The sequence below is a fragment of the Dendrobates tinctorius genome, unplaced genomic scaffold (assembly GCF_039654945.1).
Source record: "Dendrobates tinctorius isolate UK_male_01 unplaced genomic scaffold, ASM3965494v1 ptg000073l, whole genome shotgun sequence".
Lineage (NCBI taxonomy): Eukaryota > Metazoa > Chordata > Amphibia > Anura > Dendrobatidae > Dendrobates > Dendrobates tinctorius.
The window spans coordinates 17,205,473-17,220,909 of NW_027361741.1; the positions used below are offsets into that span (position 1 = coordinate 17,205,473).

Sequence of the window (15,437 nt, forward strand, 5' to 3'; positions counted from 1 at the left end):
CACGCGCCGGCGGCCATTTTTTTTTTTTACCGGCACTTCAGCGCACGTATACAGGGAACTGAGGAAATGCTGGGGCTCTGGTCTGTCGAACAATGTCGGCAGAGCCCCGGGCATCGATGGGCACACAACGCCGCACCGGAGGCACCCGCAGCACCGGCCTCCAACCGCCGGACAAGTGGAGAAACCTGACACCAGCACAAGACTCTGCAGCAGCAACGGCACACATCGGAGCCCCCCCTCATCCCTGAATGCGGCCTGCAGCATCACTCCACGCCTGCCTCCTCCAGCAGCGAGCCTGGGACCCCGCTACACCGCAGCCACCAACCCTGGTAAGCAATAAGATGCAAGGATTATAAGAGGCACCACCATTTTATTAAAAAATATTTTTTTCTTATTTTTCTCCTCAAAAATTGTGGTGCGTCTTATAATCCGGAGCGTCTTATAAAGCGAAAAATACGGTATATATATTTTATAAGCATAAACCTCAGTGACATTATAATTGTCCAAAAAGGATAAGGCTGTAAAAACAGCCCTCCTTAAACAGAGAAGCCAAAGGCACCCACTCCAAAATCAACTATTGCATGCAAAGAGGAAGGCCTTCCTCTTTGCATGCAATATAATATATATATATATATATATATATATATATATATATATATATATATATATATATATATATATATATATATACGCCTTACCGTGTCTGTCTGTAACCGAAATCGCGGGCCGCTGATTGGCCGCAACCAACCAGCCACAGGCGCAGGTGTAACAGTAAGCTGCACCTGTATCTGTAAAAAAAAAATTAAAATAAAAAAAAATTATTCTCACCTTCCGACGGCCTCCTTTCTTCTTTCCACACGCCTGGCCTTGCGTTCCCAGTAATGCTTTGCGGCTTAGACCACTTATGACGTCACTCTCGCGAGAGCAAGAAAGAAGACCGACGTCATCAGCGGTCTAAGCCGCAAAGCATTACTGGGAACGTGAGACAGGAGGCCGTCGGAAGGTGAGAATAACTTTTTTTTAATATTTTTGTACAGGGCCGTGGAAGGGATTGGTCGTGGCTACAGGGCCGCGTTGCTGATTGGTCGTGGCTACACGGAAAGGGGGGAGAGGGGACCATGCATACCAGGATTGGGGGGGTGAGGGGACCATGCATACCAGGATTGGGGGGGTGAGGGGACCATGCATACCAGGATTGGGGGGGTGAGGGGACCATGCATACCAGGATTGGGGGGGAGAGGGGACCATGCATACCAGGATTGGGGGGTGAGGGGACCATGCATACCAGGATAGGGGGGGTGAGGGGACCATGCATACCAGGATAGGGGGGGTGAGGGGACCATGCATACCAAGAAAGGGGGGTGAGGGGACCATGCATACCAGGAAAGGGGGGTAAGAGGACCATGCATACCAGGACTGGGGGGTGAGGGGACCATGCATACCAGGAAAGGGGGGTAAGAGGACCATGCATACCAGGAAAGGGGGGTGACGGGACCATGCATACCAGGAAAGGGGGGTGAGGATACCATGCATACCAGGATTGGGGGGGAGGGGACCATACATACCAGGAAAGGGGGGTGAGGGGACCATGCATACCCCAAAAGGAGGGTAAGAGGACCATGCATACCAGCAGAGGGGGGTGAGGGGACCATGCATACCAGGAAAGGGGGGTGAGGGGACCATGCATACCAGGATTGGGGGGTAAGAGGACCATGCATACCAGGATTGGGGAGTGAGAGGACCATGCATACCAGGATTGGGGAGTGAGAGGGACCATGCATATCAGGAAAGGGGGGTGAGGGGACCATGCTTACCTGGATAGGGGGGTGAGGGGACCATGCATACCAGGATTGGGGGGTGAGGGGACCATACATACCAGGAAAGGGGGGTGACTGTGAGCATACATACCAGGATTGGGGTATGAGAGGACCATGCATACCAGCAGAGGGGGATGAGGGGTACCATGCATGCCAGGATTGGGGGGTAAGAGGACCATGCATACCAGGATTGGGGAGTGAGAGGACCATGCATACCAGGATTGGGGAGTGAGAGGACCATGCATACCAGGATTGGGGGGGTGAGGGGACCATGCATACCAGGATTGGGGGGGTGAGGGGACCATGCATACCAGGATTGGGGGGGTGAGGGGACCATGCATACCAGGATTGGGGGGGAGAGGGGACCATGCATACCAGGATTGGGGGGTGAGGGGACCATGCATACCAGGATAGGGGGGGTGAGGGGACCATGCATACCAGGATAGGGGGGGTGAGGGGACCATGCATACCAAGAAAGGGGGGTGAGGGGACCATGCATACCAGGAAAGGGGGGTAAGAGGACCATGCATACCAGGACTGGGGGGTGAGGGGACCATGCATACCAGGAAAGGGGGGTAAGAGGACCATGCATACCAGGAAAGGGGGGTGACGGGACCATGCATACCAGGAAAGGGGGGTGAGGATACCATGCATACCAGGATTGGGGGGGAGGGGACCATACATACCAGGAAAGGGGGGTGAGGGGACCATGCATACCCCAAAAGGAGGGTAAGAGGACCATGCATACCAGCAGAGGGGGGTGAGGGGACCATGCATACCAGGAAAGGGGGGTGAGGGGACCATGCATACCAGGATTGGGGGGTAAGAGGACCATGCATACCAGGATTGGGGAGTGAGAGGACCATGCATACCAGGATTGGGGAGTGAGAGGGACCATGCATATCAGGAAAGGGGGGTGAGGGGACCATGCTTACCTGGATAGGGGGGTGAGGGGACCATGCATACCAGGATTGGGGGGTGAGGGGACCATACATACCAGGAAAGGGGGGTGACTGTGAGCATACATACCAGGATTGGGGTATGAGAGGACCATGCATACCAGCAGAGGGGGATGAGGGGTACCATGCATGCCAGGATTGGGGGGTAAGAGGACCATGCATACCAGGATTGGGGAGTGAGAGGACCATGCATACCAGGATTGGGGAGTGAGAGGACCATGCATACCAGGATTGGGGGGTAAGAGGACCATGCATACCAGGATTGAGGGGTCAGGGGACCATGCATACCAGGATAGGGGGTTGAGGGGTAGCATGCATATCAGGATTGGGGGTGAGAGAACCATACATATCAGGATTGGGGGTGAGAGAACCATACATATCAGGATTGGGGGGGTGCATTATTGCATTATTATTAAATCTTCAAAAATAAACTGCATATATATTCTAGAATACCCGATGCATTAGAATCGGGCCACCATCTAGTGTTTCCATAATTGTGCTGATGTAAAGCAGACATGTGGGAAATGTTACTTAGTAACTATTTTGTGTCACATAACTCTCTGGTTTAACAGAATTACCTATTTTGTGCGATATGACTCTCTGATTTAAGGCCATAAAAATACATTTTGAAAATTACAAAATTTTCAAAATAATTGCCAAATTTCCGTTTTTTTCACAAACAAACAAAAGTTATATTGAAAAAATTTTACCACTATAACGAAGTACAATATGTCACGAAAAAAACAATCTCATACGAACCGGGATCCATTGCAGTGTTCCATAAAGTGACAGTGGTCAGAATTGTAAAAATTGGCCTGGTCAGGAAGGTGAAAACAGGCTTTGGGGTGAAAGGGGTTGCTATGATTAAGGGTCAAATATGATCCGAAACGCGTAAGCCTACACATGCTTTTATTACATTTGGTATTGTAATTTTTAATGATGGACTAAATAAAGGCTTTTTTTAATTTTCCCATATCGTGTGCGGGAACTACAAAAGTTTTTTTTTCACCTTTGGGGTGAAAGGGGTATTCTCATCTCTAAGATTCTATCCCAATGTGTTATAGGTATAATAATATCAGCAAATACCTCCAATTAGATATGTAGTATAGTTCTTCTGATTCGCTATGTCACTTACTTCATGTGCAGGTATTGCAGGACCTTAGGTATCCATGATTATGACCACTCATATAGTTAAACAGCTCTTAGTGGTCTTAACCATCGATACCTAAGGTCCTGCAATGCCCTGCACATGAGATAAGCGACATAGTGAATCAGGAGAACTATACTACATGTCTAACTGGGGGTATTTACTAAAATTATTGTTAGTACATCTACTACATATTGGGATAGGATCTTGGACATGGGAATACTTATTTAAGGCTGGTACTAGACAGCAACTTTGTCTGCAACACAGGTGGGGTGGCCAACAATCTGTGCTGCTGCTAAATCGCAGCGTAATGCAGGTGTATGGGGACGCACTGCAACATCGATAAGCAGGTTGGACTTTTTGTGATTTGATTGTCGCAATTCGCAATAGATGGTAATTTGACCCCATTCTGTTTCCCGGTTGCTGCAGTGATGTAGGGATTAATTTAACAGCTCCCCTGCCCCCTCCTCCCCTTCCCGAACATGTCATTGTGTCTTGTCAATGTCCGCTTCTATCTTAGTAATGGTCCTCTGTCGCTGGATATAATGATTCCAGTTCAGTTTCCTCCCCAGTCCTGTTCTTGTCCTGCCGGTTGACCATTTGTTATTAACATGTGCTCTCCACTAGTATTTTTATTCCCTATTTGATTATAAACTTTCTAAAAAATGGGACAAAGCATAGGATAAATATATGCCTTTCAAATAAAAATACACAAGAAAAACAAAAACTTGCGGTAAAACTGATGTATGGGTTGCAATGAGTACAGCATGTGATTGTTTGGCTGTTACCTATAGTTCTGTCTGCTTTCCTCATCACTGAGAACACCAGGAATCCCCATGTATACAATGATGTGTCCTTATGGTCAGGGCAGAAGCAGCACTGCTCTGTAGGTGCCGGAGGTCACTGGAACAAATCCTCTAGCCCCATCTAGTGGCCATTTATGGTATTGTAGCAAATTACTGTCATTCGTAACTACAGGGCACCTCATTTAAATGCCAGTAATTACAGTCAGTCAGATTCATACATGTAGGGAGGGCAGAGAAAACAGAAAACGACGGCTCCTTTACTGGATAATGCAGCTGTGGGTCATTAGACTTGTAATGGTGAAAAAGGGGATGGGGGAGAGGTGGTGCGGCGCAGTCACCTGACCACCCTTTTATACGGTTTATCTATAAAGTCACTCACAATGTGACTCAGTTTTTGCGTTTGCAAACAATATATTCTAATGTCGAGCAATTAACCAACAGGCACCAGGTGGTCACTATTAGACCATGATGACCCTTGGCCAAAAAGGTAACATTTGAGGACAAGGAGGCGGTTAAGAATGGTGTCCTATACTATAGCCCATGCAGATTAGCAATGGTCATTTACAGAGTCTCTTTTTGGGTAATGACACTTTTTGCAAGCCAAGAAGGATCTACAAGGGTACCAACAATACTACGGTTCATCCATTACTACACACATAGCTGCTGTCACCATACTGAAGACTTGTGTGATCACAGCGAGATATGGAGGCCAATGTCATTTCCTCATACACTTACTGAATGGTAAAACGAGGCCCCTGAGCACATCACATCTGGAGATCTGCTCTACATGCGCATGTTCTAAGGTAACGTTTCCCTCTACCTTAAGTCCAGAGATGGTGTGGAGGAAGCGGACCTCCTGAATGTGATGAGCGGGGTGGATAAATATCGCCCCTTCTGCACTGCCGGTCTCCTCTCTTACATAGTCCTCTTGCTTCCTGTCCATGGAAGGCCATAGATCAGCATGGCAGTACAGAACTGGGATGGGGAATATTATATAGTTTTACCGTGTCCCTTTGGGACCGGTAGAAATAGGAAGCTGGTCACTCTACTGTGTCACTTACCGTCATTGTTGATAAGAACGTCTAGACGGCTCTCGTTCTTCAGAAACTCCTTACAGAAGTTGCGGATGCTTTGCAGGTCCGCCAGATTTAGATTCCAGAAGCGGATATTCATGCTGGCACTTTCTTTTTTGATGTGTCGAAGAGCTGCTTCCCCTTTCTGGTCATCGTGACTTGTGATATGGACACGTGCGCCACGTCTTGCCAGAGCGATGGCAGTTTCTTTCCCGATTCCCGATGCCCCACCTAATGTTTAACGAGACAATGAGTCCAGTGAGAACATAGTGACATGGCGATCTGTATAAAGATGTAGAACCTGTCAGCATGTTTCCGCTATGTAATCTGAAATTTCTTAGCAGAATGATGTAGGGAAAGCGAGCCTGATTCCAGTGATGTGTCACTTAACTAAGCTATAGGTATCTGTTTCACTAAAATCAGTGTTTTATTAGCAGGAGATTATCCCTGCAGAACTAGATGTCTTGTGTCTCCTAATTACAGTGGGGAAAAAAAGTATTTAGTCAGTCAGCAATAGTGCAAGTTCCACCACTTAAAAAGATGAGAGGCGTCTGTAATTTACATCATAGGTAGACCTCAACTATGGGAGACAAACTGAGAAAAAAAAATCCAGAAAATCACATTGTCTGTTTTTTTTTCATTTTATTTGCATATTATGGTGGAAAATAAGTATTTGGTCAGAAACAAGCAATCAAGATTTCTGGCTCTCACAGACCTGTAACTTCTTCTTTAAGAGTCTCCTCTTTCCTCCACTCATTACCTGTAGTAATGGCACCTGTTTAAACTTGTTATCAGTATAAAAAGACACCTGTGCACACCCTCAAACAGTCTGACTCCAAACTCCACTATGGTGAAGACCAAAGAGCTGTCAAAGGACACCAGAAACAAAATTGTAGCCCTGCACCAGGCTGGGAAGACTGAATCTGCAATAGCCAGCCAGCTTGGAGTGAAGAAATCATCTGTGGGAGCAATAATTAGAAAATGGAAGACATACAAGACCACTGATAATCTCCCTCGATCTGGTGCTCCACGCAAAATCCCACCCCGTGGGGTCAGAATGATCACAAGAACAGTGAGCAAAAATCCCAGAACCACGCGGGGGGACCTAGTGAATGAACTGCAGAGAGCTGGGACCAATGTAACAAGGCCTACCATAAGTAACACACTACGCCACCATGGACTCAGATCCTGCTGTGCCAGACGTGTCCCACTGCTTAAGCCTGTACATGTCCGGGCCCGTCTGAAGTTTGCTAGAGAGCATTTGGATGATCCAGAGGAGTTTTGGGAAAATGTCCTATGGTCTGATGAAACCAAACTGGAACTGTTTGGTAGAAACAAAACTTGTCGTGTTTGGAGGAAAAAGAATACTGAGTTGCATCCATCAAACACCATACCTACTGTAAAGCATGGTGGTGGAAACATCATGCTTTGGGGCTGTTTCTCTGCAAAGGGGCCAGGACGACTGATCCGGGTACATGAAAGAATGAATGGGGCCATGTATCGTGAGATTTTGAGTGCAAACCTCCTTCCATCAGCAAGGGCATTGAAGATGAAACGTGGCTGGGTCTTTCAACATGACAATGATCCAAAGCACACCGCCAGGGCAACGAAGGAGTGGCTTCGTAAGAAGCATTTCAAGGTCCTGGATTGGCCTAGCCAGTCTCCAGATCTCAACCCTATAGAAAACCTTTGGAGGGAGTTGAAAGTCCGTGTTGCCAAGCGAAAAGCCAAAAACATCACTGCTCTAGAGGAGATCTGCATGGAGGAATGGGCCAACATACCAACAACAGTGTGTGGCAACCTTGTGAAGACTTACAGAAAACGTTTGACCTCTGTCATTGCCAACAAAGGATATATCACAAAGTATTGAGATGAAATTTTGTTTCTGACCAAATACTTATTTTCCACCATAATATGCAAATAAAATGAAAAAAAAACCAGACAATGTGATTTTCTGGATTTTTTTTTCTCCCATAGTTGAGGTCTACCTATGATGTAAATTACAGACTCCTCTCATCTTTTTAAGTGGTGGAACTTGCACTATTGCTGACTGACTAAATCCTTTTTTTCCCCACTGTAACTGCTCTGTATAACACCACCTTCACCACAGATTGGTAGATTTCTGCCTATGCACAGTGCACACTAACTGCCAAGCGATGGTGTGGGTGGTTAAAGCCTGTATTATAGGCCAGACCTGAAATCTGGATTTACAATTTTGATGGCTTCAGAGCTGAAATCTCACAGTATTACCTGAGGGCCAATACTTATGAGGTCGGTAAACATAACTTGCTTTGGAGATTTGCATTCTGAAGAACTGTAAGACTCCAAACTCTACGCTAATCAGACGGAGAGGAATCCGACTTCCCCGCTGTCACACAACAAGCGCGTTGGCTGTCTCCAATAATGATCATCAGAATTGTGAAAGAAGATCTGCAGTAGAACGCCGGCTGTGCTAACGATCAGTGCAAGATGTCACCACTTTTGTAAGGAAATCTATTTCTAAAGGTTCTATTGCCATTAAATTCTCACCAGATGTCGGTAATAACGCAGCCAATCCGCATCAGCATTGTCAGTAGCTCTTCAATCAGGCTATGAGTACAGAATAGAGAGCTGCAGTTTCTGACACTTTGGCCCTGACAGACTACTCATCTGCTTCCAACAAGGACACAAGTGAAAACTAAATTGAAGAAACATCTTCCAATTGTTTTATGAATGTAACAGAAATTCAACATGTCGCTAATGAAGCAGTGGCAAGCAGGGCCTGGTGTGCAGGAGATGTCCCTTCCCCTGTTGGGGTAAAGTAGATAGGCACAATAGTATCTTCCCGCCAAGAGTCACACAGAGACCAGGTGGCTTAGTTTCCTTTTGAAAACTGGGCTACTTACATCTCTGTCAGTGCTAATTCGTTCGCAGGCAACGATCGCAATGTTTCGCTGGACAAAAGCCCCACTTGGAAAAAGTTTTGGTCATTTGGCATCGGTGGGGACTACAGTGGCCAAATCCCAAATACACGTTCTAGGAGCATGTGCCAGGCAGTGAGAGGCTTTAATAAGAGAGGAAAACTGTATAGAGATGAAAATATTAGGTCACGTGGATAATTAAGAGATAAATTAGTAACATTCTTTGTAAGTGGATTATAGGCAAAGTAATATGTTGCTAAGTCTTGGCCAAAGTCTGTCCAGGAGGCATCTGGAATTCAAAAGTATGTGAAAATCCCCCTATACCCATCAGGGGATTTACTGCCGATATCACTTCATAATATTATTCTACACTTATAGCCTTAAATCAGGATATTTACTGCAGAACTGGACAAAAAACCCAGCAGAGAAAAAGGCTAAACATTTCACATGGGTGACCAATAAAGACACTAGGATCAGATGGCTGCTACACATCTGATCCTGAATGTACAGATGGAGGATTGGGTCTCATTACACTGCTTTGTATTTTGTATCTGGATTATAATGCAAGGTCCGGTCCTAGATTGGATATTTGGAAAGGAGACCCAGTATAGTTTCATGTACTGCCCCCCGTAATGATCTACAGCTCAGGCAAAAATTAAGAGACCACCACATCTAATCCCTGTCATGGGCAGCCCATACTCCAGACCTGAACCCCATTAAGAACCTCTGGAATGTAATCAAGAGGATGATGGAAAGTCACAAGCCATCAAACAAAGAAGAACTGCTTACATATTTGTACCAGGAGTGGTATAAGGTCACCCAGAAGCAGTGTGAAACATTGGTGGCAAGCATGCCAAGACGCATGAAAGCTGTGATTAACAATCATGGTTATTCCACAAAATATTGATTTCTGAACTCTTCCTGAGTTAAAACATTAGTACTGTTGTTTATAAATGATTATGAACTTGTGCTCTTTACATATTTAAGGTCTGAAAGCACTGGTTCTTTATTTGAAATTTTGTCCATTTTTCATTGTCAGAAAAAAAATAGAAAATCTATTGCATGGAAATTCGGAGACACGTTGTCAGAAGTTTGTAGACTAAAAGAGCAATTTACATTTTACTCAAAAATATACCTATAAAGAGAAAAATCAGACAAACAGAACTTTTGAAAGTGGTCTCTTAATTTTTGCCAGTCCTGTACATCACCATTGGGCTTCATGTACACGGTAGTATTATGACTCTATATAACATGCAAATTGTATGGAGCGATAATATACACTTTTAGGAGACATGGGCCACTTTCCCTCTGATTTTATTACTAAAGTGTACTCTGTCAGTATAGGCATTTATCCAGAAATATGGTGCCCAAAGCCGTCTAACAAAAAATATACATCAGTGCTTATCATTTCTATTTAACCTTCTGTCCATGGTACTGAAAAGTATTAAGAATAAAAGGTAACCTGTCATGTCCCAAAAACATATTAACCTGCAGATATGGGGTCAATCTGCAGATTAATACGGCTCTAAAGTTGTGCAGCTGCTGCACTGAAAGCCCCGCTACCGGGAGGAGGAAATTAACTTTATTCCTCCCTCTGGCTTTCAGTCACAGAGACAAGGCGGAAGCATCTTCAGTCACCAATGAGTATACAGTGAGCGGTGGCTTAAACCCTGCCCCCCACTTTGACTGACAGCCCGCTCAGCAGTGTATCAGTATAGATCCGACAGTCAGTCAGTGCCGGGTCATGGTTACAGCTGCTGCTCATTGTATACTGGTTGGTGACTGAAGATGATCCAGCCCACCCGTATGACTGAAAGCAGGAGGCTAGCGGGAGGAATAAAGTTCGTTTCCTCCCAGTAGCGGGGCTTTCAGTGCAGCAGACGCACAGCTTTAAACATTATTAATGTACAGAATGAACCCATGTCTGCAGGTTAATAGAGTTTTTGGACAAAAGTGATGGCATAAGATTGCATTGGTGGGGGCACAAGCCCTGAACCCCCAATGATGAAGGCCCCTCTACTTGTGTCTCTTTTCTGTTTTAGTTATCAGTAGGGATTCTTGGGCATCATCATTCACCATTGTCCGATTGCTGTCTTCCCAAAAGATGACAATCCATTAACAAAGACAACCACTACGAGGCATTTGATGGAGTTAAAGGGAACCTGTAACGTCTGTTAATACTATTAATCTGTATATATGGGTGTAATCTGCAGATTAATAGCACTAGGAATGTGTCCATCCAAGTACTGAAAGAGCGGCACTTTGGATTAAATGAACTTTGTTCCTCCTGAGAGCCACTGGTGCGGCCAAGTCAGATGTTGCCGCACTAAGAACAGCGGCTGTCAACACTTCCAAACATCTTGGAGAACTAACCACAGATCTTCTATGGACATAGGCTTGTGCCAATCCTTCTGACTTTTTATGTAATCCCAGACAGACTCAATGATATTGAGATCAGGGCTCTGTGGAGGCCATAGCATCACTTCCAGGACTCCTTGTCTTCTTTATACTGAAGATAGTTTATAATGACTGACTGTATATTTGGGGTTGTTGACCTGCTGCATCTTGTCCTCCAAGATGTTTGGAACGACCTCCCACCCGAGTTCCTCCAAAAAACTAGAAAGATTCCTCCTAGAAGGACTGATGACGTTTTGAAGGAAAAGGGTGGTCACACCAAATACTTAGATTCATTCGCTTCACGTTAATCCATAAAACAGACTATTCACCTTCCTCCTTTTTGAAAATATTCTTACTTTGTAGCATTTTTTCCACAACTGCCTATAACTTTTGCACAGTACTGTGTAATGTGGACAAAGTTCACAAGACTGGAGAATCATAGCTGGGTTAGTGGTGTGATCATCTCACCTGTTATGAGGACGGTTTTACCATCCAGCCGTTTGGGATCAAGACACAGGCGTCGGCTCCTGAAGCGTCTTCTGAGCAAAGTCAAGACTAAAGCGGCCAGGACAGTGACAAACATGTACATGGTCTCTTCCTGCAAGATACAAGAAGACGGACACCTAATAAGGAGGAGAAATATTTCCTATTAACAGGAGGCGCAAAACCTTCATACTATCACAAATGAATACTGTACCCTAATTACTATTTACAACTGGTGCCGACTGTTACTTATTGTTTTGGGTGCTCAGAATGTCCTGGCATCACAATCAGTGGAGATTTAGCCAAGGTTTCGTACGCTGCTGCTGCTTTTATGGAAGACAAGTCATATCTTAAAAAATGCTGCAACCAAGAAATCAAAGAAACAATGCAGATATTGGGAACAATGACCATAAAGACCTCAAACATAAAAGGGTCCTAAACATCAGCAGTGCCAATCCTTCAGGGAGTTTTCCCACCTTCAATGCGTGCCTTTATAAGGCGGGGTTCACACATCGCGTCTGTGCTGCTGATTTTCCCGCAGTGTACCAGCAGCCTTCACGTCTTACATGGGGATTTTCTGGAAGACTTCTCTTTTTCTTTTGCAGACATTACATTTGTGTGGATTCTGCACTAAGAATTGACCGGCTGTGGATTAAAAAGGAAAACAAAACGCAGCATCTGGATGACAGCAATATCTCATCCACTGTGCTGGTCCTGCAAAATCCCCTCCAAATAATTGACGGAAATCCATCCTAGACACGGCGTCCGCCCCACATGCTGGATCTTAGAACTTATTTCTGCCAGAAAACGGTCATTTCCATCACATCCACTAAAGTCCTGATATAGCAGAGCTGAATCTGTCGCTCAGACATGGGCACTGACTTAGGCCTCATTCATACTGCGCATATCGTGGTGTCGGCTATATTCACAGCTGCAACACGCACCCATTATAGTGTAGGGTGCAGGTCACATGTGCAGGACTTCCCGGCAGCACAAATCATAAGATTATGGAAAAACACGATCAGCACACGGATGGCGTCTACGTGCACAGTGCTGATCACCTACATGTATAGAAGAAGTTTTGTCATTTATTTCTTTATCCAGCCGTGAAAAACACTGCTGACCATACTGAAGATAAAAACGGACACACGGACCACACACTGATAATAAAAACTACACACGGATGACACACTGATGGTAAAAACTGACACACGGACCATACACTGATGGAAAAAACGGACACACGGATGACACCGACGGTAAAAACGGACACACGGATGGTAAAAACGGACACACGGATAGTAAAAACGGACACACGGATGACACCGATGGTAAAAAAGGACACACGGATGACACCGATGGTAAAAACGGACAAACGGATGACACACTGATGGTAAAAACGGACACACGGATGACACCGATGGTAAAAAAGGACACACGGATGACACCGATGGTAAAAACGGACAAACGGATGACACCGATGGTAAAAACGGACAAACGGATGACACACTGATGGTAAAAACGGACACACGGATGACACCGATGGTAAAAACGGACACACGGATGACACCGATGGTAAAAACGGACAAACGGATGACACCGATGGTAAAAACGGACAAACGGATGACACACTGATGGTAAAAACGGACACAAGGATGACACCGATGGTAAAAACGGACACACGGATGACACCAATGGTAAAAACGGACACACGGACCATACACTGATAATAAAAACTACACACGGATGACACACTGAAGGTAAAAACTGACACAAGGACCATACACTTATGGAAAAAACGGACACACGGATGACACCGATGGTAAAAAGTAAAAACGGACACACGGATGACAAACTGAAGGTAAAAACGGACACACGGATGACACCGATGGTAAAAAGTAAAAACGGACACACGGATGACAAACTGAAGGTAAAAACGGACACACGGATGACACCGATCCCATTACTCACATACGTGTTTAAGCACAGCCGTGTGGATGAGGCCGTACTGCCGTGATCCCACCCATACAATTATCCTCCAGAGTCCAAGTCTGTAAACACCTCCTCAGCGTCACACCTGGACATAGAGGACAGTGCAGTGGACGTAGCAGACTACAATCATGGAGCCCGGTGAGACAATTTTTTTTTACATTATTATTGTCCATCTATCAGGACAATCTTTTCTTACCTCCATGCATGTATTTTGGGCTAAAAATTATTTTCAGATTCAGGTTTTATTAAAAGCGTTGCCTTCTATATCCTGTGTGAGAGGCCGGGGTCACACGAGCGTATAACATGGCGGAGCGCTATCGGCGTTACATCGGGTACTGTGGGCAGTGCAGATCTGCGATTATTTTCTCATGCCGATTCGTCAGCGAGCCCGGCTTATCCTGCATCCATACAAGTCTACAGGCGCGTGTGAAGCATCGGACTGCACTCGGATGTCATCCCAATGCAGTCTGATATACGCCGAGACAGACCATGGAGGAGATGGAGAAATTACTTTCTCCGTCTCCTCAGCGCCTGTGCTGCAATTCCCGCATGCGAGAGGATCGGAGCACTGACACTTGGATCCCGCTCACAGCAGAGGTGAAGCCGAGGGTCATTAGCATCTCGCATTGGATGCCATGCGCTACTGTTATTCCAGCTGAACACGGTCTACTGCTGGCTGCAGAATGAGTTAACTGGGTATCCTTCAGTGAGCTCATTCTAAAGGGAGCTTTTGTCTTCTCTTAGCTCCTCTCTGCTGATTTATGGCTATAGACCACATCAAATTTAAATGTGCAGGGGAACAAAAAGCCCGAAGACGCCAAATAGAGCAAAACTTTAACAAAACTGTTGCAAAAATCTTTTTTTAGCCCCAAATACATGCAACTAAGAAAGTGTCCCCGAAAGTGAAGAACCCCAGTGTGAGTCTCATCAAACACAGCACGACTACATCTGTAGGGTGTGTGCACACGCTGCGGATTTTGCTGCGGTTCCGCAGCGGTTTTGGCCGCTGCGGACCCGCAGCAGTTTTTGCTGCGGTGTACAGTACCATGATTCCCTATGGGAATCAAAAACCGCAGTGCAGACGGTGCGGAATTTTCCGCGCAGATTATCTGCGGTTTTCAATCCGCAGAAAGAATTGACATGTCAATTCTTTCTGCGGATTCTCCTGCGGTTTGCCATCTCCTCCATTGAGGAGATGAAAAACCGCAGGGCAAAACCACAGAGCAATCCGCAGGTAAAACCGCAGGTCTTTTGATCTGCGGATTTTACAAAATCCGCGCGGATGAATCCGCACCTAATCCGCAGCGTGTGCACACAGCCGTATAGTGTCACTGTTGGCCGGTCTAGTGACGGGTCGCATGGCTGCAGTGAGCAGTGTCACCACAGCCCGGACAGTCACAGGACAGTCACTATACGATACACGTCTCGGGACACCCACCACTAGCACAGCGCCCCGTAAAGCCGGTAACCTCGCCCCTACACAGTGACAGTCCACTAGCTGACTAACCGCACTGTAACTGCAGCAGGAAACACTCTTCCGCCAATCTGAAATTCCCATTGGTTGACGCCGGACCCGCCTTAAAGCGTAGAGCGCCTGTTACCATAATTAAAATGTCTCTTTCACAGGTTAGCGGCGGCCATGTTATTGAAGCCTAAATCAGTCGACCTGGTATGCGAAAACAAAATGGCGAACTTCAGACACGTTCATATGATACAGAATTTGCATGTAGCAAAATTTTAGCCATATGAAGCTTCCTGTTTCCGGTGCAGGTGTCTGAGCCTCAGCAGCAAGCTCCTCTTTGTTGTCTTGTTGTTGTTCACTGACCTTGGCTGCCATTTTCATTTTTTATCCTTGTACGTGAT

General features: G+C 45.7%; 1 protein-coding gene across 3 annotated transcripts in view; it reads right to left on the bottom strand.

The window, feature by feature from the left end:
* LOC141096200 (retinol dehydrogenase 12-like) overlaps nt 1–15,186 on the bottom strand; it is a 44,511-nt gene extending 29,325 nt beyond the window's left edge. The window contains exons 1-3 of one of the 3 annotated variants that reach the window (XM_073582682.1): nt 15,082–15,186; nt 11,568–11,697; nt 5,791–6,033 (exon numbers count right to left, since the gene is read on the bottom strand). In XM_073582682.1, coding sequence (XP_073438783.1) covers nt 5,791–6,033; nt 11,568–11,697; nt 15,082–15,132 — 424 coding nt within the window. In that variant the 5' untranslated portion in view covers nt 15,133–15,186. Of the gene's footprint in view, nt 1–5,790; nt 6,034–11,567; nt 11,698–13,553; nt 14,681–15,012 lie in introns of those variants that run through there. The other 2 variants (XM_073582681.1, XM_073582683.1) reach the window with 2 other exon arrangements.
* Between the last annotated feature and the right edge of the window lie 251 nt (nt 15,187–15,437).